Source organism: Stegostoma tigrinum, chromosome 28 (genome assembly GCF_030684315.1).
Source record: "Stegostoma tigrinum isolate sSteTig4 chromosome 28, sSteTig4.hap1, whole genome shotgun sequence".
NCBI classification, from domain to species: domain Eukaryota; kingdom Metazoa; phylum Chordata; class Chondrichthyes; order Orectolobiformes; family Stegostomatidae; genus Stegostoma; species Stegostoma tigrinum.
In genome coordinates, this window is record NC_081381.1 from 48,238,677 (window position 1) to 48,262,512 (window position 23,836).

At 42.2% G+C, this 23,836-nt stretch overlaps 1 protein-coding gene across 3 annotated transcripts; it reads left to right on the forward strand.

The window, feature by feature from the left end:
* The first annotated feature begins 2,611 nt into the window (after positions 1-2,611).
* LOC125466805 (complement C1q subcomponent subunit A-like) lies at positions 2,612-21,218 on the forward strand. 3 transcript variants are annotated; one of them, XM_048561853.2, is made up of 4 exons: positions 2,612-2,727; positions 3,609-3,683; positions 4,669-4,833; positions 18,244-21,218. In XM_048561853.2, exons 3-4 carry the CDS (start codon positions 4,674-4,676, stop codon positions 18,831-18,833), a joined length of 750 nt encoding a protein of 249 aa, XP_048417810.2. In that variant the 5' UTR covers positions 2,612-2,727; positions 3,609-3,683; positions 4,669-4,673; the 3' UTR covers positions 18,834-21,218. The 3 variants fall into 3 exon arrangements, with proteins under 3 accessions (XP_048417810.2, XP_048417811.2, XP_048417809.2); XM_048561854.2 differs by lacking the exon at positions 3,609-3,683 and having other exon boundaries at positions 2,639-2,727; XM_048561852.2 differs by lacking the exons at positions 2,612-2,727; positions 3,609-3,683 and adding an exon at positions 3,701-3,865.
* The last annotated feature ends 2,618 nt before the right edge of the window (positions 21,219-23,836 follow it).

Sequence of the window (23,836 nt, forward strand, 5' to 3'; positions counted from 1 at the left end):
GGGAGGCGGATGGAAGATGCATAAAGGAGCAGATAGGTGGAGCAGATAGAGCAGATGGACAGGCCAAGGAAGTGGGGATTGGTCCAGTAGAGGTGAGTGTAGGTGGAGAGTTAGGGTGGGGGTTGGTCAGACCAGGTAAGGCAGACAGGTAAAGGAGGCGGGGTTGAGATGGGGATGGGGGTGGGGCTTGAGGTGGGACAAGTGGATAGGTGGGAGAAAGGACGGGCAGGTTAGGGAGGCGGGGGCAAGCTGGGCTGGTTTTGGGATGTGGCCAGGGGTGGGTAGATTTTGAAGCTTGTGAAGTCCACATTGATACCATTGGGCTGCAGGGTTCCCAAGCGGAATATGAGTTGTTGTTCCTGCAACCATTTGTAGCAAAGCAAGCGTAGGTGTTCCACCAAGCGGTGTCCAAGCCTCCGCTTGGTTTCACCGATTGGAGATTCTCCATTTGCAGACCGCTTGGTGGAACACTTATGCTCAGTTCGCGACAAGTGACTGCACCTCCCAGTCGCAAATCATTTCAACTCCCCTTCCCATTCCTCAGACGATATGTATATCCTGGGCCATCTCCAGTGCCACAACGATGCCACCCGAAGGTTGCAGGAACAGCAACTCATATTCCGATTGGGAACCCTGCAGCCCAATGGTCTCAATGTGGACTTCACAAGCTTCAAAATCACCCCGTCCCTGACTGCATCCCAAAACCAGACCAGCTCATCCCCTCCTCCCTATCCTGTCTGTCCTTTTTCCCACATATCCCATCCTCCCACCTCAACACCCACCCCCACCTCCTACCTACCAGCCTCATCCCCACCTCCTTGGCCTGTCCGTCTTACCTGGTCTGACCAACCCCCACCTTAACTCCCCACCTACACTCACCTTTACTAGATTCATTCCCGCCTCCTTGACCTGCCGTTTCCTCTCCACCTATCTGCTCCTTTATCCATCTTCCACCTGCCTCCCCCTCTCTCTTTATTTACTTCAGAATCCTCATCCCCTCCCCCATTTCTGAAGAAGGGTCCAGACCCAAAACATCAGCTTTCCCGCTCCTCTGATGCTGCTGGGCCTGCTGTGTTCACCCAGCTCTACACCTTGTTATCTCAACGTTTCTTAGAATGTGTGTTGTCAGGAAGATGTAAAGCAGCTTCAGGAGAATTGATCAGGCTTAGTGATTGAACAAGAATGAGACAGATAGAATATAATGTGTAAAAATGTGAGATTATCCACTTCAGTAGGATAAACAGATGTGTAGAATATATGTTAAATGGGAAGTTTGATTGATTAATTTGATTTATTGCTGCACGAATCGAAATACAGCAAAATGCTTTGCTTCCAAGCAGTACAGGAAGCTCAAGGACATTCAGATCATAAGGTGATAAAAATAACTTGGGCAGAGCGAGGCATACAGGTTATACCGTGTGCTAGGCAAAATCACATTAACAAGATCAGCATTATTTGAAGTTAGAGACCCCATTCATTAGTCTGATAATGGCAGGGAAGAAGCTGCTTTTGAACCTGCTAGTGTGTGTGTTCAGGCTTCTGTATCTTCTCCTAGTGAAAGGTTGTTCGAAAGCATTACCAGGGTGGGATGGATCTTTGATGATGTTGGCAGCCTTTCGCAGCAACGAGACATGTAAATGGAGTCCATTGACGGAAGCTTGGCTTCTGTGATGATCTGGCTGTGCACACAACCTTCTATAGTTACAGGATAATAAAATGTGAGGCTGGATGAACACAGCAGGCCAAGCAGCATCTCATGTGCTCCTGAGATGCTGCTTGGCCTGCTGTGTTCATCCAGCCTCACATTTTATTATCTTGGAATTCTCCAGCATCTGCAGTTCCCGTTATCTCTGATACCATTCTATAGTTACAGTCCTGGCCAGAGCAGTTGACATACCAGGCTGTTATGCACCCAGACAGGATGCTTTCAAAGGTGCATCTGTAAAAGTTGGTGAGGGTCCTTATGGACATGCCAAATTTTCTGAGCCACCTGAGGCATTGCTGTGCCTTCTTGACTGTAGCATCTACATGAATGGTCTAGAACAGGTTGTCAGTTATCATCACTCCTAGGAACTTGACAGTCTCAACCCTCTCAACATCTGCTCCATTGATGTCGATGAGGATGTGTTCTCCTCCTTTCTTTCTGAATTCAATGTTTTGCCAACATTAAAAGAGAGGCTGCTTTCATTGCATAACATCACCAAGCTACAGAGGGACTGAGGCTGGATTTGAATTCAGAAATTCTGCTGACATTTCAACATTAGTTCATAATCAATGTGAAAGAACTATTATAGACAGTGATTGTTTTCATACTGAGAGCAAACTCAAGATAACAAATTTAGAATAATCCTTTTCTAAGAGACCCTGTTTTGGTTTGTGAATTATGTTTAAATAACATAGATTTGAAATGTGTATACATTAACACAAATAAGTTTGTCTCTTAATTGCAAGAAAAAAGTTTATTCCAACACATAATTCCAGCTGAAAAAGGTATAAAACTCCTGTATTTCAGTAACATGCTGGAGGCAGATTTGGCAGCCTGTCTCCCTCAGAGAACTATTCAATCTTGGCTCAGTTCTCCTACCTTCTCACTGATTGGCAATCTGGCCAAAGTTTGCACAACAGATCCGTAAAGTCCCTCCTCACTTCTCTGTAAATGTCATTCCCAGAACTGAACAGCTTGTTGTGAGTACATGCACAGACTGTGTCTTATGACCGCTTTTTAAGGTAAGTTATAGTTTCAGCAAGCTGTCCATTAACTTGAGTTTGTTTGGAAAGTGCAAGCTGTGAATGGCAATGTTCTTTCTCAAATCTCCCCACATTCAGGCTTTTTGGCTGCATTTGAAATGAGTTTAATCTCATCCGAGTTGTTTCTTCAAATTAACAGTGCAAATGTTTCAGTGACTACCACACCACCTCACTCTGCTCCAACTAATACAGCTTTCTAATCCTTTCGGCTTTTCTCTTGCTAAAATTATATTCATTTGGAGCAAAGAATCACTACCAGGAATGAATGGATTTAATTTGAAGTATGTATTTTAACTCCAATAATGAAAGTACTATTAAAAATTTACAGACAAAGTTATTTCAGTGAATGCTTTGAAAAAAAACTTATGCTCTGGAACCAGCTAGTGAGTGTGTCTATCTTCGTGTGAGTTAACTCCTAATTCGCACTGTCCTGATTGTTATGATTCCTGCTTTAAACTGTAAGATGCGTACAGTCATAGAGACCGACAGGACAGGAAAAGACCCTTTGGCCCATCATCTTGTGTTGATCAAAAACAACAACCTAACAATTCTAATCCCATTTTCCAGGAAGTGGACCATAGCCTTGTATGCCATAGCATCACAAGTACAAATAGTTCTTTAAATGTTATGAAGGTGTCTGCTTCTCCCACCCTTAAAGGTAGCATGTTGCAAATTCCCACAACTCTCTGGGTGAAAACATTGTACCTCACATTGTCTCTAAACCCTCTTCCCCTTATCTTAAATCTATGCCCCCTGGTCATTGATCTCAGCATCAAGGGAAATGTTTCTTCTTGTCCACCCTATCTGTGCCCCTCATAATTTTACATAATTTTATATTATGACATTGTTTACATTCACAGTTCGGATCAGGGAAAAGGCAGAAAGAGTGGCTGGTGGGTAGCTGTGATCGGATTCTACGTCTAGAAGCAATCTTTGTGAGTTAACCTTACCTTTGGTAGCAGCAGAGAAAAAAGCAGGTAACATGACGTGAGGGCCTGTTATGTGCCCATTGTGATATTCCATGGAAAGGATAATTGAGCAGTGCCAACAGGCATAATGGCTCATCTCCCATCACTGCTCAAGACAAATAATCACCCTGTAAACCTCCTTCATAAAGGTAAAGTGGAGATGTTTAAATTCTACATTGGAAGATAAAAATAAGCAGTCTGTAACCATTCGCAGCAATGTCTAGGCTTGGGTTTGATAAGTGGCAATTAATATTCACATAACCAAAGTGCCTCGTAATGACCATACAGGTAAAAAAGAACTGAACCATCACTCCTGGACACCCCTTTGCCCAATTATCCATTCGGTTACCAGTGACCAGAAGCTCAAACAACTCCTTCAATGCTGTGGTTTCTCGACAGTGGAAATTACTCACTTTATGACTGTCCAGTGCTTGTTCAACATCTGCAAGGCACAAGTCAGGAGGGGAATGGAAAGCTCCCCACTTACCTGGATGGGTGCAGCTCCAACAACAGTCACCAGGCTCACCACCATCCATCTCCTAATGAAGGAGCATCTTTACCTTGTCTGACCTACATGTGGCACTAGATCCATAGATAATATGCTTGACTCTGAACTGCCCTCTGAAATATAATGGGCAACAAATGTTGACCCAACCAATAGCAGCCGCATCCTATGAACGAATGAAGATATACTGGTCACCTCAATTCCAGGGAATTCTGAGCAACCCCAAATCACCGCTAGTGTGGTTCTGCCAGATTTCCAGCACCTTAGGAACAGGAATGTGGGACGATTCAGGCTATTGTGTATAACTCCTAAAAGGCACCTTCTGCTGTTATCCACATAGGAGCCAGTCAATGTGAGTACACCAACAATCAATAGAGCAGTGGAGAATAGTGAACTCTAGCAATGCGCAGAACTCTATAACTGTGAGTACTTGCTTGTTCTGCACAGACACAATGATACGTGAGGGTCTGCTATTGTTTGCTCTGATAACTCGGGCTGCTGCTAGTACAGGAGGATGTCGGGCACCCGATGGAAAGGATGGGCTGCCTGGTGAACCAGGAGAACCAGGAAGAGATGGGAGACCTGGAGAAAATGGCAACACAGGGGAGCCAGGTAACACATGGCAGATTGAGTTACCGCAGGGTGAAAAGTGCATTGTTTTGGTAAATTAACAAATAAATTGATAAATTCATCAAGACTAAGAAATACTGCAAATTCAGGTCCATAAACTGAAATGATTTGAAATCTTCTCATTGTGGTATGTGGAAAATGAAATGGGATTGAACTGGCTGAGCTAGAAGTGGGTCATGACATAATTTTTAACAGGAGCCCATTAAGAGCATACAAAATTAAAAGGATGACATCAACAATTTGACGTCTTGGGCTGGCTCCACCAAATTTAAACCAAATAAATATATGCATAAACATATCAAATATGGTGGTGAGTTCAACTCCACTATCTTGCTGCCTCCATCATTTTTCCTTCCCTTGTCAATCAAAAATCTATCTGAATATCCTGAACAAACTCAATGTTTGCATTTGTCTGATGAGTGCTTAGTTCTGCATGACCTCTGTTCATGAATGAGCTGTAGCTCTCCAGAGAAGGGAAAGTTGATGCCAATTGGTACAGATTATTTGTTTCCAATATCTCAGCCGCAACAGCTTGCTATGATTGTTTCCTGAGCTCTCTGAAGGCCATGAGGAGCCTGATGCATTTGGGGCATCAAAAAAGAGTCCACATCTCATCTGAAGAAAACTCAGACCCAAAAAAGAAACACCTGGAGTGACCATCCACCACGTCCATGTGAAGTCTAGGGTCCCTTGCATGTGGCTGAAAATATGGAAGATTTTTGTTTAGTATCGGAAGGATAAAAGTCAATTAAATTCCCACTTTGGACACATTTCTCTAAGCAGCATGCAGGCTATCCCTTGGTGAGACACCATTTCAAGTATTCTGATACTTTTATCATCACTGGCACACACTTCCTTGTTTCAGCTACTGCTGTGGATGTAAGACAAAATAATAATAATAATAATTTCCAGCTCTCCTCTCATGGGCGACTGTTTTTCCATAGCTCAGCAGCTATGGTTTCCCATAATTTCACAGAGCCATCCCTTTACACAATGTTCCAAAATGATGGACACATTACTGGTTCTATATGATAGCTGTCCTTCCTATGCATGATGCATATCAATTAGACAAATGAGACAATCAAGGCAATGCTCATGTTGGCTCTGAATCAATGTGAGCTCTTTGTTCCTCCTGTGCACTCAGGAAAGACTCCTGGAGAATCATAAAATAATTGAATAATTACAACACAGAACTCAGCTACTCCCATTCCCTCATGTTAACCAGCATTTGCTTGCCTTCTAGTGATTATCTGATTCCCAGTTGTAGGTCCTGATTGAATACCAACTTTCAGGCTTTGTATTCTGTATTTCTAATCGCGCATTTGTATAAGGAAGATTTTCCTCAAGGCCTCTGATCCTTTTGCAACCAATTTCAGTCGCTGTCCTCAGGAACGTGGTTGTTTCTCCAATCATAGATTCATAGAATCCCTGCAGTATGGAAGCAGGCCATTTGGCCCATCGAGTCCATACAGACACTCCAAAATCAACAGTGTTTTACTGCAAAACAAGTGATCATCCTGGGATAGCATTTGATCTACAAGAAAGCTTGTTCTAATAAAATCTCCACTGTTGATAGTAAACTTCCACTTTTTTTCACTTTTCACTAGTAAGTGGGGGAAGGGAGAAGTGAGCATAGAGGGAGTATAACAATTAATGTAAGGCAAAGCAGCAGATTAGCAGGTGACAAGGAAGCTTCAACTCCATTGAAAATTAGGAAAAAAGTTAAAGGGAAGGAGAACTCAAGAGCTCTTAGTAATGGAGGTAATAGGACCCACAAAGAAGGTGCAAAAACTGGCATAAGGGCACTTTATCTGAAGGCTCAGAGCATTTGAAACAAGATGGATGAGTTGACGGTGCAAATCATGGCAATGATTTAGTGGCCATTACAGAGACATGGTTACAGGATGGTCATGACTGGGAGTTAAATATTCAGGGGCATCAAGCTGTTCGGAAAGACAGACAGGAAGGTAAGGGAGGTGATGTTGCTCTGATTTTTAAGGATGATATCAGGGCGGTAGTGAGAGATGATATAGGTTCTACTGACCAAAATGTTGAATCCATTTGGGTGGAAATTAGGAATAGCAGGGAGAAGAAGTACTGATAAGTGTGGTCTATAGGCGGGCAATAAGCATAGAAATAGCCAATGCATGTAAAAATGGTACAGCAATTATCATGGGGGATTTTAATCTACATATCGATTGGTTGAACCAGGTTGGTCATGGCAAGCTTGAGGAGGGGTTCATAGAATGCATCCGCGATAATTTCCTTGAACAATATGTAATGGATCCTATCCAAGCTATCCTCGATCTAGTCCTGTGCAATGAGACAGGAATAATTAATGATCTCACAGTTAGGGATCCTTTCAGAAGGAACGATCACAGTGTGGTGGAATTTAAAGTACAGATGGAGTGTGAGAACGTTAAAGCCAGTACCTATGTCCTGTGCTTAAACAAAGGAGACTATGAAGGAATGAGGAAGGAGTTAGCTAAGGTAGAATGGGAGCAAAAACTTTATGACAGGCCAATTAAGGAACAGTGGAGGACTTTCAAAACAGTTTTTCACAGTGCTCAGCAGAAGTATTTTCCAGTGATAAGGAAGAACTGTAGGTAACGTTAGGTGTACAAGGTAATGAGCGACATGGATAGAATCGATAGCCAGAGACTTTTCCCCAGGGCAGGATTGACTGCCATGAGGGGTCATAGTTTTAAGGTGTTAGTAGAAAGGTATAGAGGAGACGTTCTTCATCCAGAGAGTTGTGAACGCATGGAATGCTTTGCCAGTGGTAGCCGTGGAAGCAGAGTCATTAGTGGCATTTAAGAGACTGCTGGACGTGCACATGGACAGCAGTGAATTGAGGGAAATGTAGGTTAGGTTATTTTATTCTTTGGATTAGGATTAATCGTGGGCCGAAGGGCCTGTACTGTGCTGTACTTTTCTACGTTCTATGTAAAGAGATAGGCAGCCATGGATGTCTCAGGAAATAAAGGAAAGTATCAGATTGAAAAAACACATACAAAAATGCAAAGATTAGTGGAAAACTAGTAGAGTGGGAAATCTTCAAATGCCAACAGAAAGCCACTAAAAAAGTTATGAAGAAAAGTAAGATAGATTATGAGTGTAAACTAGCTCAGAATATAAAAACAGGCAGCAAAGGTTTCTATAAATATGTAAATCGTAAAACAGTGGCAAAGGTAAACATTGGTCTTTTAGAGGTTGAGAAGGCCAATTTCATAACTGGGAATGAGGGAATAGCCGAGACATTAAACAGTTATTCCGTGTCAATCACAGTGGAAGACATAAATAACATGCCAAAAACTAATGGCAAGAAGGTTATAGCAGGATAGGATCTCGAAACTATCATTAACACTAAGGAGGCAGTGCTGGGCAAGCTAATGGGTCTAAAGGTAGACAAGTCTCCTGGCCCTGATGAAATGCGTCCCTGGGTACTAAAAGAGGTGATGAGGAAAATAGCAAATTCACGAGTAATTAATTACCAAAATTCACTTGACTCTGTGGTGGCTCCCCCAGATTAGAAAACAACTAATGTGACGCCACTGTTAAAAAAGGAAGTAGACACAAAGCAGGTAACTATAGACCAGTTAGCTTAACTTCAGCAGTGGGGAAAATGCTTAAATCTATCATTAAGGAAGAAATAGCAAGGCAGCTGGATATAAATTGTCCCATTAGGAACACCTAGTATAAACTCATGAAGGGTAGGCCATGTTTAACTAATTTGGTGGAAGAATGTTGCAAGTTGCAGTGAGACTTGGATAAACTGCAGAATTGGGATGAAAGGTAGCGAATGGAATTCAATGTAGATAAATATGAATTGACTCACTTTGGGAAGAATAATAGGAAGGCAGAATAAGACCATAAGACCATAAGATATAGGAGTGGAAGTAAGGCCATTCAGCCCATCAAGTCCACTCTGCCATTTAAATCATGGTTGATGGGCATTTCAAATCCACTTCCCTGCACTCTCCCCATAGCCCTTGATTCCTTCTGAGATCAAGAATTTGTCGATCTCTGCCTTGAAGGCATCCAATGTCCCGGCCTCCACTGCACTCCGTGGCAATGAATTCCACAAGCCCACCACTCTCTGACTGAAGAAATGAGGTCTTCATTTCAGTTTTAAATTTACCCCCTCTAATTTTAAGGCTGTGCCCACAGGTCCTACTCTCCCCACCTAACGGAAACAACTTCCTAGCGTCCAACCCTTCTAAACCATATATTATCTTGTAAGTTTCTATTAGATGTCCCCTCAACCTTCTAAACTCTAATGAGTTTATAATCAGAATACTGGGTCAATGGAAAGATTCTTGGTAGTGTGGATGTGCAGAGAGATCTCGATGTCCATGTACATAGATCCCTGAAAGTTGCCACCCAGGTTGATAGTGCTGTTAAGAAGGCTTACGGTGTGGTATGTTTTATTGGTAGAGGGATTGAGTTCCGGAGCCGTGATGTCATGCTGCAACTGTACAAAATGCTAGAGCGGCCTTACTTGGAATATTCCATGCAGTTCTGGTCGCCCCATTACAGGAAGGATGTGGAAGCATTGGAAAAGGTGCAGAGGAGATTTACCAGGATGTTGCCTGGTCTGGAGCGAAGGCCTTATGAAGAAAGGCTGAGGGACTTGGGTCTGTTCTCTTTGGAGAGAAGAAGGCTAAGAGGTGATTTAATAGAGATATACAAGATGATCAGAGCATTAGATAGGGTGGACAGTGAGAGTCTTTTTCCAAGGATGATGACTTCAGCTTGTACAAGGGGGCATAGCTACAAATTGTGGGGTGATAGATTTAAGACAGATGTCAGAGGCAGTTTCTTTACTTAGAGAGTTGGTAAAGGCATGGAACGCACTGCCTGCCAATGTAATTAACAGCCACACTAGGGGCATTTAAACAGCCCTTGGATAAGCATATGGATGATTGTGGGATAGTGTAGGGGGAGGGGCTTAGATTAGTTCACAGGTCAGCGCAACATCGAGAGGCAAAGGGCCTGTTCTGTGCGGTATTGTTCTATGTCCTATATGGAGAAGGGAACATCCATTGCTCATGACACTACACAAATCAAGGTAATAGCTCATGCCACATTATGATCAGAACTTCTGCCTTTTTACCTTCCGATGGGCAGGGTGTAACTATGCAAATTCTGCCTTGCCCGTGACCCACAAGAGAGCATAGAATGATATGATTCTTGCCAGCAGGCCAGCAGTGTCTCATGCAAAATGAGACCAAGTTTGGTGTGATAGAAGCAAATGCTAGGACAACCTGCACTTGTACTGCATCCCTGCCAGCATCACTTACTGCTGAGTGAGGGAATCAAGTCCTGCACATAAGTGGGCATGGGCTAGGTATGTACATGGGTGATGTGTCTCCATGAGTATTGTATGTACATGTGTACTGCCTCTACATGGGTAATGTATGTACACAGGTAATGTGTGTACATAGGTTTTGAGTGGATATAGGTCATAGAACACACATAGAACATAGAACATAGAAAAGTGCAGCACAGTACAGGCCCTTTAGGTTGTGCTGACCTATTATCCTACCAAGGTTAATTTACCCTACATACCCTACATTTTACTATCTTCCATGTGCCTATCCAAGGGATGTTTAAAAGTGTCTAAAGTGTCTGACTCCACTACCACCGCTGTTAGCACATTCCACACGGCCATCATTCTCTTTGTAAAGAACCTACCTCTGACATCTCCCCCATTCCTTCCTCCAATCCCCTAAAAATTATGTCCCCTTGTAATATTCATTTCCATTCTGGGAAGAAGTCTCAGGCTACCCACTCTATCTGTGCCTCTCATCATCTTGTACACCTCTATCAAGGCACCTCTCATCCTTACTTGCTCCAATGAAAACAGCCCTAGCTCCCTCAATCTTTCCACATAAGACTTGCCCTCCAGTCCAGGCAGCATCTTGGTAAATGTCCTCTGCACCCTCTCTAAAGCTTCCACATCCTTCCTATAATGAGGCAAAAAGAACTGAACACGATATTCCAAGTGTGGTCTAACCAGAGTTTTATAGAGCTGCAGCATAACCTCATGGCTCTTACACTCCATTCCCCTGCCAATGAAAGCCAACACACCATACGCCGTCTTTACAACCCAATCAACTTGGGTGGTAACTTTGAGGGATCGATGGATGTGGACCCCATGATCCCTCTGTTGCTCCACGCTGCCGAGAATCCTGCCATTAACCCCATAACCTGCATTCAAATTTGACCTTCCAAAATGAATCACTTCACACTTTTCTGGGTTGAATTCCATCTGCTATTTCTTTGCCCAGCTCTGCATCCTGCCACTGTCCCATTGCAACCTACAACAACCTTCCAAGCTGTCCACAACTCCACCAACCTTCATGTGTACATAGGTTTTGCGTGAAAATGGGTAATGTGCATACAAAGGTTTTGAATGGATATGGTAATGTGTGTACACTTGTTTTGAGTGGAAATGGGTAATGTGTGTACATGTGTTATGTGAGGAGATGAGTGTAGCCAAGAGGCTGACTGCCCATGTCATTCTTCATCCACATGTAAATGTGCCGCAGAGGAGACAATCTGGTGAAGGGTTCAGTGGGACAGTGTTTGTTGCTGTGACTATGATCGCCTCAATCCTGATGGGGGAAGTGCAGTGACGAAGGGACAAAATTTACCTGTGAGGATGGAAGAATGTGCAGAGGCTGTCTGCGTGGTCAGTACAGCTGGGGAATATCTAATTCTTGGATGCAGTGTCCCAGGGGGTTCCATGACCCATCAACTGCAGGCAAGATAAGCTTTTCAACAGCATGTTAATGTCCCTGTGATGGATGACATCTGAGTGCTACATCATTTAGGAAATACATTGCAAATGCTTCTCCTATAGCAAATGTCCAAGGCATTCTAGTGGGCCCATGCAACCATAACTTGACATGTGAATGGCCAATATGATCTCCCATGACAATAGTCATGGTCATATCACAGATTGAATTATATAAATTTCAATATTGGATTTGCAGGACAAGATAGCTTACAAAACCAGAAATAATACAATGTGTTGCTGGAGCACAGCAGGCCAGGCAGCATGACAGGAGCAGGAAAGCTGATGTTTCGGGTCAGCACCATTCTTCATAAAAAATCAATACCAGGAAGATGGTTTGGAGAAGGTGAAGGTCTGTGAGGCTGCAAAAGATCACCTCAGAGTTTATAATCAATGACGAAGAATCACCAGGTGCTAAAAATAGTGGCCAAGGCACTTTTGAAGATGGTCTCAGCGGTGGAAGAAGTAATGTATGGGACATTGGTATGACAGTGGGATGGCAGAGTTTTTGAGACATGTTCATGGAATGTGAATATTGCTGGTAACTTTCTGCCCCTGGTTAGAAATACAGAAGTAGGAGTACGCCATTCAGCCCTTTAAGCGACATCACCATTCATGGCTGATCATAAAATTTCAGTTATCCCACTTCTGCTTTCTCTCCACACCTCTTGATCCCTTTAGCCACCAGGACCATGTCCAATTCCCTCTTGAATACAGCTAATGAACTGGCCCCAACAGCTTCCTATGGGAGAGACTTCCACAGGTTCACAACTCACTGAGTGAAAAAATTCTTCCTCACCTCGGTTCTGAGTGGCTTGCCCTGATTCCTAGACTGTGACTGCCTAGTTCTGGACTTCCTCAACATTAGGACAGACATCCAGTCTTCCAGTCCCATTTGGATTTTCTATGTTTCTCAGAGAATCCCTCCTTATTCTTCTAAATTCCACTGAGTACAAGCCCAGTCGATTCAGTCTTTCTTCATATGTCAGTCCTGCCATCCCGGGAATCAGTCTGGTGAATCTTCAATGGACTCTCTCAATAGCAAGCGTGTCCTCTATCATACTCGGAGAACAAAACTGCACCCAATACCGAAGGTGTATTCTCACTAAGGCCCTGTTTACAGTACAGTAAGACACCACTACTCTATACGCAAATCCTCTCGCTATGAAGGCCAACATGTTGTTAGCTTTCTTCATTGTCTACTGCACCTGCATGCCTACCTTCAGTGGTTGATCCACCATGACACCCAGGTTACCCTTGAGAAGGTGGCCATGGACTGCCTTTGTAAACTGCTGCAATCCATTCGGTGCAGGTAGATCATGATACCGTTAGGGAATGAGTTCCAGGATTTTGACCTAGTGACACTTAAGGAATATTTCCAAGTTAGGGTTGTGAGTGTCTTTGAGGGGAAATTGAAGGTGGTGATGTTCCCATGCGTCATCTGCACTTTTCGTTCTAACTCAGTTTGAGCTTGGATGATGTTGTCTAACAATCTTTGGTGAATTTCTGCAGTACACAAATAGTACACAGTACTGCTACTGAATGTCTCTGCAGGATGCCTGTGGATGTGATGCTAATCAAGGATTGTTTGACTAATAGGAAGCAAAGAGCGAGGATAAATGAGTGCTATTCTGGCTGACAATCAGTGACTAGTGGTGTGCCTCGGGGATCGGTGTTGGGACTGCAATTATTTACAATTTATATAGATGATTTGGAGTTGGGGACCACGTGTCGGGTGTCAAAGTTTGCAGATGACACGAAAAGATGAGTGGCAGAGCAAAGTGTGCGGAGGATTGTGAAACTTTGCAGAGGAACATAGATACATTGAGTGAGTAGGCAAAGGTCTGGCAGATGGAATACAATATAAATAAATGTGAAGTCATACATTTTGGTAGGAGTAATAGTAAAAGGGATTGTTGCTGGAATGCTAAAAAGTTGCAGCATGCTGCTATGCAGAGGGACCTGGGTGTCCTTGTGCATAAATCACAGAATGTTGGTCTGCAGGTTACAACAAGTAATTAGGAAGGCAAATGGAATTTTGTCCGTTATTGCTAAAGGGATTGAGTTTAAAAGCAGAGAGGTTATGTTGCAGCTGTACAACGTGCTGGTGAGGCCATACGTGGAGTACTGTGTGCAGTTTTGGTTTCCTTACTTGAGGAAGGATGTGCTGGCACTGGAGGGGTGCAGAGGAGGTTCACTCGGTTGATTCTGGAGTTGAGGGGGTTGGCTTATGAGGAGATACTGAGTATTTTGGGATTATATTCATTGGAATTCAGAAGATTGAGGGGGGCTCTTACTGAAACACATAAAATTATGAAGGGAATAGATAAGATAGAACTGGAGACAATGTTCCCACTGGCAGGTGAAGCTAGGACAAGAGGGCATAGCCTCAAGATTAGAGGGAGCAGATTGAGGACTGAATTGAGAAGGAACTTCTTCACCCAGAGGGTTGTAAATCTATGGAATTCCTTGCCCAGTGAAGTAGTTGACATTAGTTAAGTAAACTTTTTTAAAGCTAAGGTATTTTTTTTTTGGACAGTAAAGGAATTAAGGGAAATGGTGAGAATGTGGGTAAGTGGGCCTGCGTCCATGAAAAGATCAGCCATGGTCTTATTAAATGGTGGAGCAGGCTCAAAAGGCCAAGCGGGCTATTCCTTCTCCTAGTTCTTATGTTCTTATATAATCAAGCAGGCTGCTTTGACCTCAATGGTGTCAAGCTTCTCAAAGCTTCTCGAGGGCATATGTTTAACCGGAAAGGGCAGAGATACAAAAGGGATAGAAAGACCCTTCTTCAGAAACAGGGCCAAAGGACCTGTTTCTATGCTGTAAACCTCCATGACTATATGACTCTACGAGTGTTATTGGAGCTGCAGCCATCCAGGCAAGTGGAAAATATTACATCACACTCACTACTTGAGCTTTAGAGATGATGGACAGGCTTTGAAAATTCAGGAGGTGAGTTACTTGCTACAGAATTCCTAGACCCTGTCCTCCTCTTATAGTCACAGTATTTATGTGGCACATCCAGTTCAGTTACTGGTCAATGCTAACCACCAAGATATTGATACAGGAGCTACAAGTAATGCCATTCAATGTAAAGGGACAGCAGTTAGATTGTCATTTATTGGAGATGGTCATTGTCTGGCATATGCATGGCATAAATATTATATGCCAATTGTCAGCCCAGCTCTGAATGTTATCCAGGTCTTGCCGCATGTGGATGTGGGTGGCTTCAGTACCTGAGGAGACACCAATTGTGCCAAACATTGTGCAATCATCAGTGAATATCCTCACTTCGAGTTATAGAGTCGGAGAGACGTATTGTACGGAAACAGATCCTTTGGTCCAACTTGTTCATGCTGACCAGATATTTTAGATAAATCTAGGTCCATTTGCCAGCATTTGGCTCATATCCCTCCAAACCCTTCCTATTCATACACCCATTCAGATGTTTTTTAAATGTTGTAACTGTACCATCCCCCACAACTTCCTCTGGCAGCTCATTCTACATATACATTACCCTCTGCATGAAAAGTTGCCTCTAAGGTCCCTTTTAAATCTTTCCCCTCCCACCTTAAACCTATGCCCTCTAATTTTAGAGTCCCCCACCCTGGGGAAAATATCTTGTCTATTTGTCCTATCCATTTACCTTTTCTACCTCCATAATGTCACCCCTCAGCATCAGACTCTTCAGGAAAAATAGCCCCAGCCTATTCAGTGTCTCCTTATAGCTCATGCCATCAAACCCTGGCAACATCCTTATAAATCTTTTCTGAACACTTTCAAGTTTTACAACATCCTTCCTATAGCAGGGAGACCAGAACTACACACAGTATTCCAGAAGCAGCTTAACCAGTGTCCTGTACAGCTGCAAAGTGACCTCCCACCTACTATTCTCAATCCTTGATTACAGACACCAAAACTATATAGTAATTGCAAACTCATAAATACCCTGCACAGTTGTAACAAGTACTGCAAAGTGCTTTATACACCATCACCCTCAAATTAATGGGCAATGTTCTATTTGCCCATGTATTGAAAGAGGGTCACTGTACCTAAAACATTCACTCTGCTTTCTCTGCACAGACGCTGCCAGACCTGCTGAGTTTTTCTAGCAATGTCTCCTTTTGGTTCCATTTGCCTTCCTGCTTACTTGCTGAACATATATTTTAACTTTTTATGACACTTTTACAAGACATCCAAAACTCTCAATGACGCAGCATTCTCTCTTCAGTAAAATAGTACCTTTTATTCTCTGCCAGTCACAAAATTGAATTTGCTGAACACAATTGTTGGAGTTCTGAATTATCACTAGATAGTCAGATGCAAAGTACATTCATGAGCAAAACAGAATCTTATTCAGTGCACCAATCCTTCCTCACATCATTCAGAACCTTTACAAACTAGTAACCCAGAATGCTGGTGAGACTTTCCATAAGTTGCTGCATGACTATGACTTTTATTAAAAAGCTTAACAAATGGATGGCTATTCTTTTAAATTGCAGATGCTGAACTCAGATGTAGAGTTTGTGCCAGCTGCAAAACAAAGTAAAACTGTCAACTATCCTTACATAAGGCTGCTACAAGATACTACTGACTGATGTGAAGCTATACTGATCTAACATTAATCCATTGGAAAAAGATTCAATATTCCAAATCTATGCCTAATGGTATAATTACTCACTGAACCTCATTGACTTCACATATTGGGGAAACAAAAAAAGACCTAAATTACTTTCTGTGTTCATACTGCCAAGGTCCCAGTACTGTTGTCTGCACTAGAGTGTTAATTAATTACAAAAATGCACTTGATTGTACTAGTATCAATCAAGAGCAGATTAGGTTTAAAAGCAAAAGATCTGCATACATTTTTAAACAAGTAATATGCTTTATTAAAAGTTTGAAATAAATGTAGAAAGATAATTTGGTAATGAATTACCAAATGTAATTTGATAATGAATGAGTCTGTGAACTAAATCTCCTCTCATTTTTGAAACAACAAACGCCAAGTAATGTTCTTAGGACTTCTTTTTAAGAGCTACTATAAATATTACTGCGGCAAGTTCAAGTAACAGTTCTGAGTGCAGACACTGTATTATCATTTTTAAAAAATCAAGGTGAAAGGATAATGTTTGAATCATTTTCCCTTACCCACTTTTTTGTTAAAATAGCCACGTGATGGTGCTTTTTTTATGGCAATTAGTTTTTGCAAAGGAACTTTTTTGTCTGTGCTCATACATGTCAATATGCCCTTTACTTACATAAAGATTCACTGCCAAAATGGAGGCTATAATCTGAGGAGGCTTGAAACCAGATTGAGCCTGACTTCGAGAAGAGGCTTCATGGGCCCAAAAGTTAGGACAAAAAACATTCAACATCATCACCCCGTATAAATCAAATTGTTTCCTACATAAATAAGGGAATGGTTTCCTCTCTGTTTTGATAAATAAAACTTAACATTTTGAGCAGTGTTCTTTATTTTAATAAAAAAGTAGACAAATGACATTTTTTTCTCTTTTTTTTATAAAGCCAAGCATGCACGCATTTTAACTGCTGAATTTTTTAAAGGAAAAAGGATGAATGAAAGCTTTTAATCTACGGAGAAAGAGAGAAATGCAATTGTACAGTATTCATCCCCATGCAATGATTCTTTTTTCGAGAGAAAATTGTTAAAAATTAGAACAGGTAGAGATAGAAAAGAGGGAGAGTAAAAGAATGGCAATGTAAAGCTTAGTTTTTAAAAAATAATTTCAGAATTGCTGATATATAAGAATGTTATTCAATGATTCATCTCCTGCAAGCTCAACCTCTGTCATGTTCAGACCATCAATTTGTCAACAGGGTTTGTGAATTACAGAAAAAAGCTTTCAAAAGCCATTTTTCCCCTCGCAACAGTACAAGATTGATAAACGATGTCTCACTGAGTCATTGCTGGTGTAAAAATAAATAAATAAAAATCTCACAATAAATTTGATGAGAACAGTTTTTTCTCTTAAAGAAAAAACACAAGTGTTCAATCTTGTAGTCAAACTGTTTGCATATTGGTTGTAAAGAGTTTGATTTTCCTCTTTTTCTGCCAGTTTAATGCTTAGTGATTTTGCTTGGCAAGACCACAAATGTTATTCCTTACAACATTGGCACTTAACACTTTCTAGTGCAGCAGTGGTTCAGGGCTCTCTACAGATTTTACACTTCTAACCTTAAGTTAGAGGGAAAATCATTGATGAAGCAGCTGAAGATGGTTGGGTCTAGGACACTAGGCTGAGAAACTCTTGCAGAGATGTTCTGGAGCTGAGATGACTGACATCCAACAACATCAAGAATTTCTGCATTCTATTTTAGTTTCTATTTTGACTGAAAATGCATCATGTGAGACTCCAACACTCACCTGCCCCTTGCTTCTGTTCATTGGGGCCGGAAATTAATCCACAATTTTCAATACAAAGTGTTGTAGATGACCACAATTAGTTCGTGAGAGTCAGCATTGTAATTGCCTAAACTTTAATTGACCTTTTTACCAGTTGGGAAATAGAACAAACAGAGGGATTTCTATATCAATCTTCTTCATCTCTCATTCTTCTTTTCTGTAGGCATGTACACTGGCATTCATGGTGAGCCAGGAATGAAGGGGCGACGGGGGAATCCAGGGCAGCCAGGAAAAAATGGTCCCAAAGGATATGTTGGCCCAGCAGGGCCCAAAGGTTTACCTGGTGCTCCTGGAGCCAAAGGACAGAAGGGAGAATCTGGGCAAGGGGTCGGTCAACAGGGGAAAGAAAGACCTGCCTTCTCTGTCATTAAAAACGCAAGCAATAACCCTTCTCCTGCAAGTCCAGTCAGATTTGACAAGGTAATCACCAATGAGGGAGAATGTTTTGATATTAATCAGGCTAAGTTCCGTTGTTGTAAAAATGGCTGGTATTTCTTCACCTATAGCATGGTCTCCAATGGGAAACTGTGTGTGAACATCATGAAAAATAGAAATAAGGAAATTGGACTCTGCGACACCCACGGGAGCAAAAATAGCTGGCAGAGTAATCAGCTGAATTCAGGCGGGACAGTACTGAGGCTAAGGAAGGGAGATGAGGTTTGGCTTCAAACCACGCCTGGTCACAACAATATTTTTGGTTCAGCTGAAATCAACAGTATCTTTTCTGGGTTTCTTCTCTTTCCAGACAATTAATGTTTAAAACTACTTTGGATTAATAATATTTTGAATGCTTTGCCATAAGTCAGGGATCCAAGAATCAGCTGATTATATGATTGACTGACATTAATACATCTGCTCACCTGCAATTACACACTATGCTTTGTAACCCTTGCTAACTGCTGGGAGTGACTATACCCATATCCATAAAAAAGGAGAAAACAGAAGATTACGTTTTAAAAATCATTATAATTGTCCAAAAAATGATCTCACTATCAATCATTCCTTTTCTCAAATGTCCACTCTTGTCCAACATTTTCAGTTTCCATTATCTGGCTGCCAATTCTATTTCATATAAAACTATTGTGGCTACAAGTGGTATCTACTCATTGAAGCAACATGTACCTACCAGTTAAAATAGAAACAAACTACTATGAATGATGGAGACACCGTTCCCCTCTCCCTCATTCACAAAGATACTGTTCTTCTCTCCCTCGTTTGTGGGGATACTGTTCCCCACTCCCTTATTCACAGAGACAGCATTCTCCTTGTTTTCATTCACAGAGACACTGTACCACTCGTGCCCATTCACAGAGACACCGTTACCCTCTCCCCAATTCACAGAGACACAGTTACCCTCTCCCCCATTCATAGAGACGCCATTCCCCTCTTCCCCATTCACAGAAACACTCTTCCCCTCTATCCTATTCACAGAGACGTTGTTCCCCTCTATTGAATTCACAGGGACACTGTTCCCCTCTCCCCAATTCACAGGGACATTGTTCCCCTCTCCCCAATTCACAGAGACACCGTTACCCTCTCCCTAATTCACAGAGACACCATTCCCCTCTCCCCCATTCACAGAGACACTGTTCCCCTCTCCCCCATTCACAGAGACACCGTTACCCTCTCCCCAATTCACAGAGACACCATTCCCCTCTACCCCATTCACAGAGACACCATTCCCCTCTCCCCAATTTACAGAAACACTCTTCCCCTCTATCCTATTCACAATAACGTTGTTCCCCTCTACTGAATTCACAGGGACACTGTTCCCCTCTCCCCAATTCACAGGGACACCGTTCCCCTCTCCCCAATTCAGAGAGAGACCGTTCCCCTCTATCCCATTCAGAGACACACCGTTCCCCTCTCCCCCATTCACAGGGACACTGTTACCCTCTCCCTCATTTGAGGGGATACTGTTCCCGGCTCCCCCATTCACAGAGACAGCATTCCCCTCGTTCCCATTCACAGAGACGCTGTACCCCTCATCCTCAATCACAGAGACACTGTTCTGTCTTCTCTCATTCACAGAGATAGCATACCCCTCTCACCCCATTCACAGATATACTGTTGTCTTCCCCATTGTCCACACAGAGACAGTGATCCACTGCTCTGATCTTTCCCCCTCTATTTCATTTGTAGTTGGAGCTGTAATTCACATTGCCAGTCTCCTTCTCTTTTTTAACTCCTTCTCCACTGTAAGAATCTATTTGCAAATCACAACATGGATACTGTTTCTTCCATCTACATTTGATAAGCACCACCCCAAACCGCATCCCCTCCCGCCGCCCCCCCCCTCCCCCACCACCACCACCAAGGCTGCACACAGGCACATAAGATAGATAACACTGCCAGAGTTTGCTCCTGTGGCATCACCACTGTTTTATGTACAATTCAAACATTTATGAAAAGTTTGCAGATAATAGATTATAGATAGGGTGGACAGTGAGAGTCTTTTTCCGAGGATGATGATTTCCACTTGTACAAGGGGGCAGAGCTACAAATTGAGGGGTGATAGATTTAAGACAGATGTCAGAGGCAGATTCTTTACTCAGAGAGTGGTAAGGGCGTGGAACACCCTGCCTGCCAATGTAGTTAACGCAGCACATTAGGGGCATTTAAACAGTCCTTGGATAAACAGATGGATAATGATGGGATAGTGTAGGGGGAGGGGCTTAGATTAGTTCACAGGTCGGCGCAACATCGAGGACCGAAGGGCCTGTTCTGCGCTGTATTGCTATATGTTCTATGTTCTAATAGCACAGTCAAAGTGAGAAATAACTTTGATTTTATATCAGCTCTCGAGTGATACATTCCCATGTCAATATTGTATGGAATTTATTGGTTGGGATAACAGATTGTACATTTGTACTTGCCACGAGCAATCTGTGCTAATGATACAGCTGAAAACAGCTAATATCATTTACGTAACTACTTGGTAACATTTCCAGGTCATTCTGCAATTCACACTCTAAAATGTTGAAAAGTTGGACCAACACTTTGTATTGAAAACCAATTCCTGAACCCTGCACTCTGAAATTTCTGTTTGTTAAGTTGTAATAAATGCTTTACTGTATTTGTATAACATGTTTTTACTCATTCCTTTAATAATAAAATAAATGGGCATTTCCCCAACAAGTTGCAAGTATAGAAACTTCTTATATGGCTAAAAGAATAAACAGAAGTCCAATGTTTTAGCTTTAATTTAAACATTGGAATGTATATTTTGTTTGCCGGCAATTAGGATTAGACATTAGCTGGAATCAATTAGGCCAGGTTTGGTTCCCTGTCCAATAGGTATCAAGTATTACTTTTGCAGACGCAGAACATACAGACCCAGGGATACACAGCCACAGGGTTACACAACCCCAGGATTACAGAGCTCCAGTGTTACTCAACCCTGGATTGTACAGCCGCAGATTTATATGGAACCAGAAAGACAAGCAATGCATAATCTCAGGGCTCCAGATTATACAGAAATGCAAAGGTGACTGACGTATGAGGAAAGGTTGGATCGACTGGGGTTGTATTTGCTAGAATTTAGAATAATGAAGGGGGATCTGATAGAAACACATAAAATCTTGATGGGACTGGACAGGCTGGATGCGTGAAGAATGTTCCTGATGTTGGGGAAGTCCAGAACAGTCACAGTCACAGCCACAGAAGGCCACAGTCTAAGAATAAGCGATAAGCCAATCACAACTGAGATGAGGGAGAATTCCTTCACTCAGCGAGTTGTGAACCTGTGGAATTCTCTCACACAGGAAGCCTCTGGGACCAGTTCACTAGATATATTCAAGAGGGAGCTGGACATGGCTCTTGTGGCTAAAGAGGGTAAGGGGGAAAAGGGGTTAATGAGATAATGAGATTACAAGATCAACCATGATCATATTGAATGGTGTTGCAAGCTTGAAGGGCTGAATGGTCCACTATATTCTGTGCACCTATATCCTATGTTTCTATATTACTTCTGTTAAATAATAAAGGGCCTTCCCTCTCGATCATGGAAGTAATGATGGAAAGCTCTGGATTGGTTATTTTGAATTTCTTTTATGCATTCACGAGGGTGCCACTGACCAGGCAGCATTTATTACCCATCCCTAATTGCCCAGAGAGCAGGCCAGGACTAAGCACATTGCTATGTGTCCAGTGTCATACACAGGTCAGACCAGCTAGGGATAGCAGTTTCCTTCCCTAAAGGACATTAGGGAGTCAGATGGGTTTTTCTGACAATCGTTAATGGATTCATGGTCATCCTTAGATTCTTAATTCCACTAAGCCATTGCCACCCTGTGGTATAAAGAGGGCCTCCTCCACATCAGATAACATTGTCAGCTCACATCACAGGACACAGTGTGTGGTACATAACAGATCAAATGTTAATGTGGATGAAATGGATGGAGAGCTGCTCTGAAAGTAGCAATGCAGGTGAGCAATTTTTATGAATCGTTATTGTTTGCAGCAATGAGATATGTTCCAATCTTTAAAGTAAAGATTAAAGCTAGTTTTCAGCATTGGAATTTTTTCCAATTTATTCCATTAAATAAAGTACTTCAATAGGACAACAGTCTACAGGCTGCAAGATATATTGGGTCAATTCTCTGACGAGCATCATTGCTATGGGATTGTCAGGCTGTTTCATAAATTATACCCTGTTGTTGAGCTATATGTTTCTAATTTGGAGTTCAAACTTGAGAAATGTGGGAATTACCGATTGGAAACCTCCTGCCACAATGCAGAAATAGCCTTGGGGCTGGGCCATGCTCTATTTGGTACAGCAGTGGTAACTGCAGTATTCTAAAATTTGAAAGTCCTAAAGGGCAAGGCGAGAAGGCAAGTGTATAAAATAAGTAGGTGAGAATTGATATGTTGACAAATAAATGGATGAGTGGCTAAGTTGATATCTGGATGAGTGTTTGGGTAGCTAATAGGGGTATGGTAGCAGGCAAGTGGGTAAGGGGGCGTGACGAGGAAGCTGTCCTCCCTCAACCCCTAAAATTTTAATAAACTGCCTCACATCCTGACAAGATGTGTGAGCGAATAGATTGACAGATACACGAGGAGGCATGTATGTGGCAAATGGGTATTAATAGGCAAGAAAGGTGAGGAAGGATTCAGTTTGGGGTTTGTTGTGGTGGAGATTGGGTTGAAGGGATATTCAATGTGTCAGTGAATCAGCTGAGGAGCCACTGATGAGTCAGAGGGTTCAGTTTTATAGTTAGAATTTGTTTCAATTCATCTACTTTTTCCTGATGAAGTACCAGGTTAACTAAGACGTAATCCATCAAAGCTTCTGATTCTAACTCAGAAGGTTCTGGACGCCCATCAGAAGTCTAAATTTCCCCCAATAACCATGCAGCCAGTGTGCCAGAGTTATGGGGGATGCCAATCCATATCTCGCAGGGCCCTCTACCGCAAGAGGTATTTTCCAGTCGCAAGATCTGGGCTACTGTGTTCTAATCTTCAGAATCTGAAAAAGTAACACATGGGAAATAAAGGATATGAACCCTTCTCCTTTAAAGCCATGTTAAGCCAGATTTTCAGAACTTGCTGGGCAACAAATTGCATTTTTGCAGAATCTTTGAGATGCCCATTTCTGTAATTCTGAGTGACAGGGACTGAAATCGGATTAGCAGGTGTCAAATATTGGCCCAGATTGAATGTTCATTGCCAGAGACTATACTTCTGATACTGATTATGACTTATTCTGCACATTTTTTTCCTTTTTCACCAGGGTTTTTGCACCTTCCAATGAT

Coding starts and splice junctions, on each gene's coding strand:
- LOC125466805 (XM_048561852.2), top strand. CDS start 3,805: ATGGCTCATCTCCCATCACTGCTCAAGACAAATAATCACCCTGTAAAC. Junction 3,866..4,668: donor TGTAAACCTCCTTCATAAAG/GTAAAGTGGAGA, acceptor TGTTCTGCACAG/ACACAATGATACGTGAGGGT. Junction 4,834..18,243: donor TGGCAACACAGGGGAGCCAG/GTAACACATGGC, acceptor TCTTTTCTGTAG/GCATGTACACTGGCATTCAT.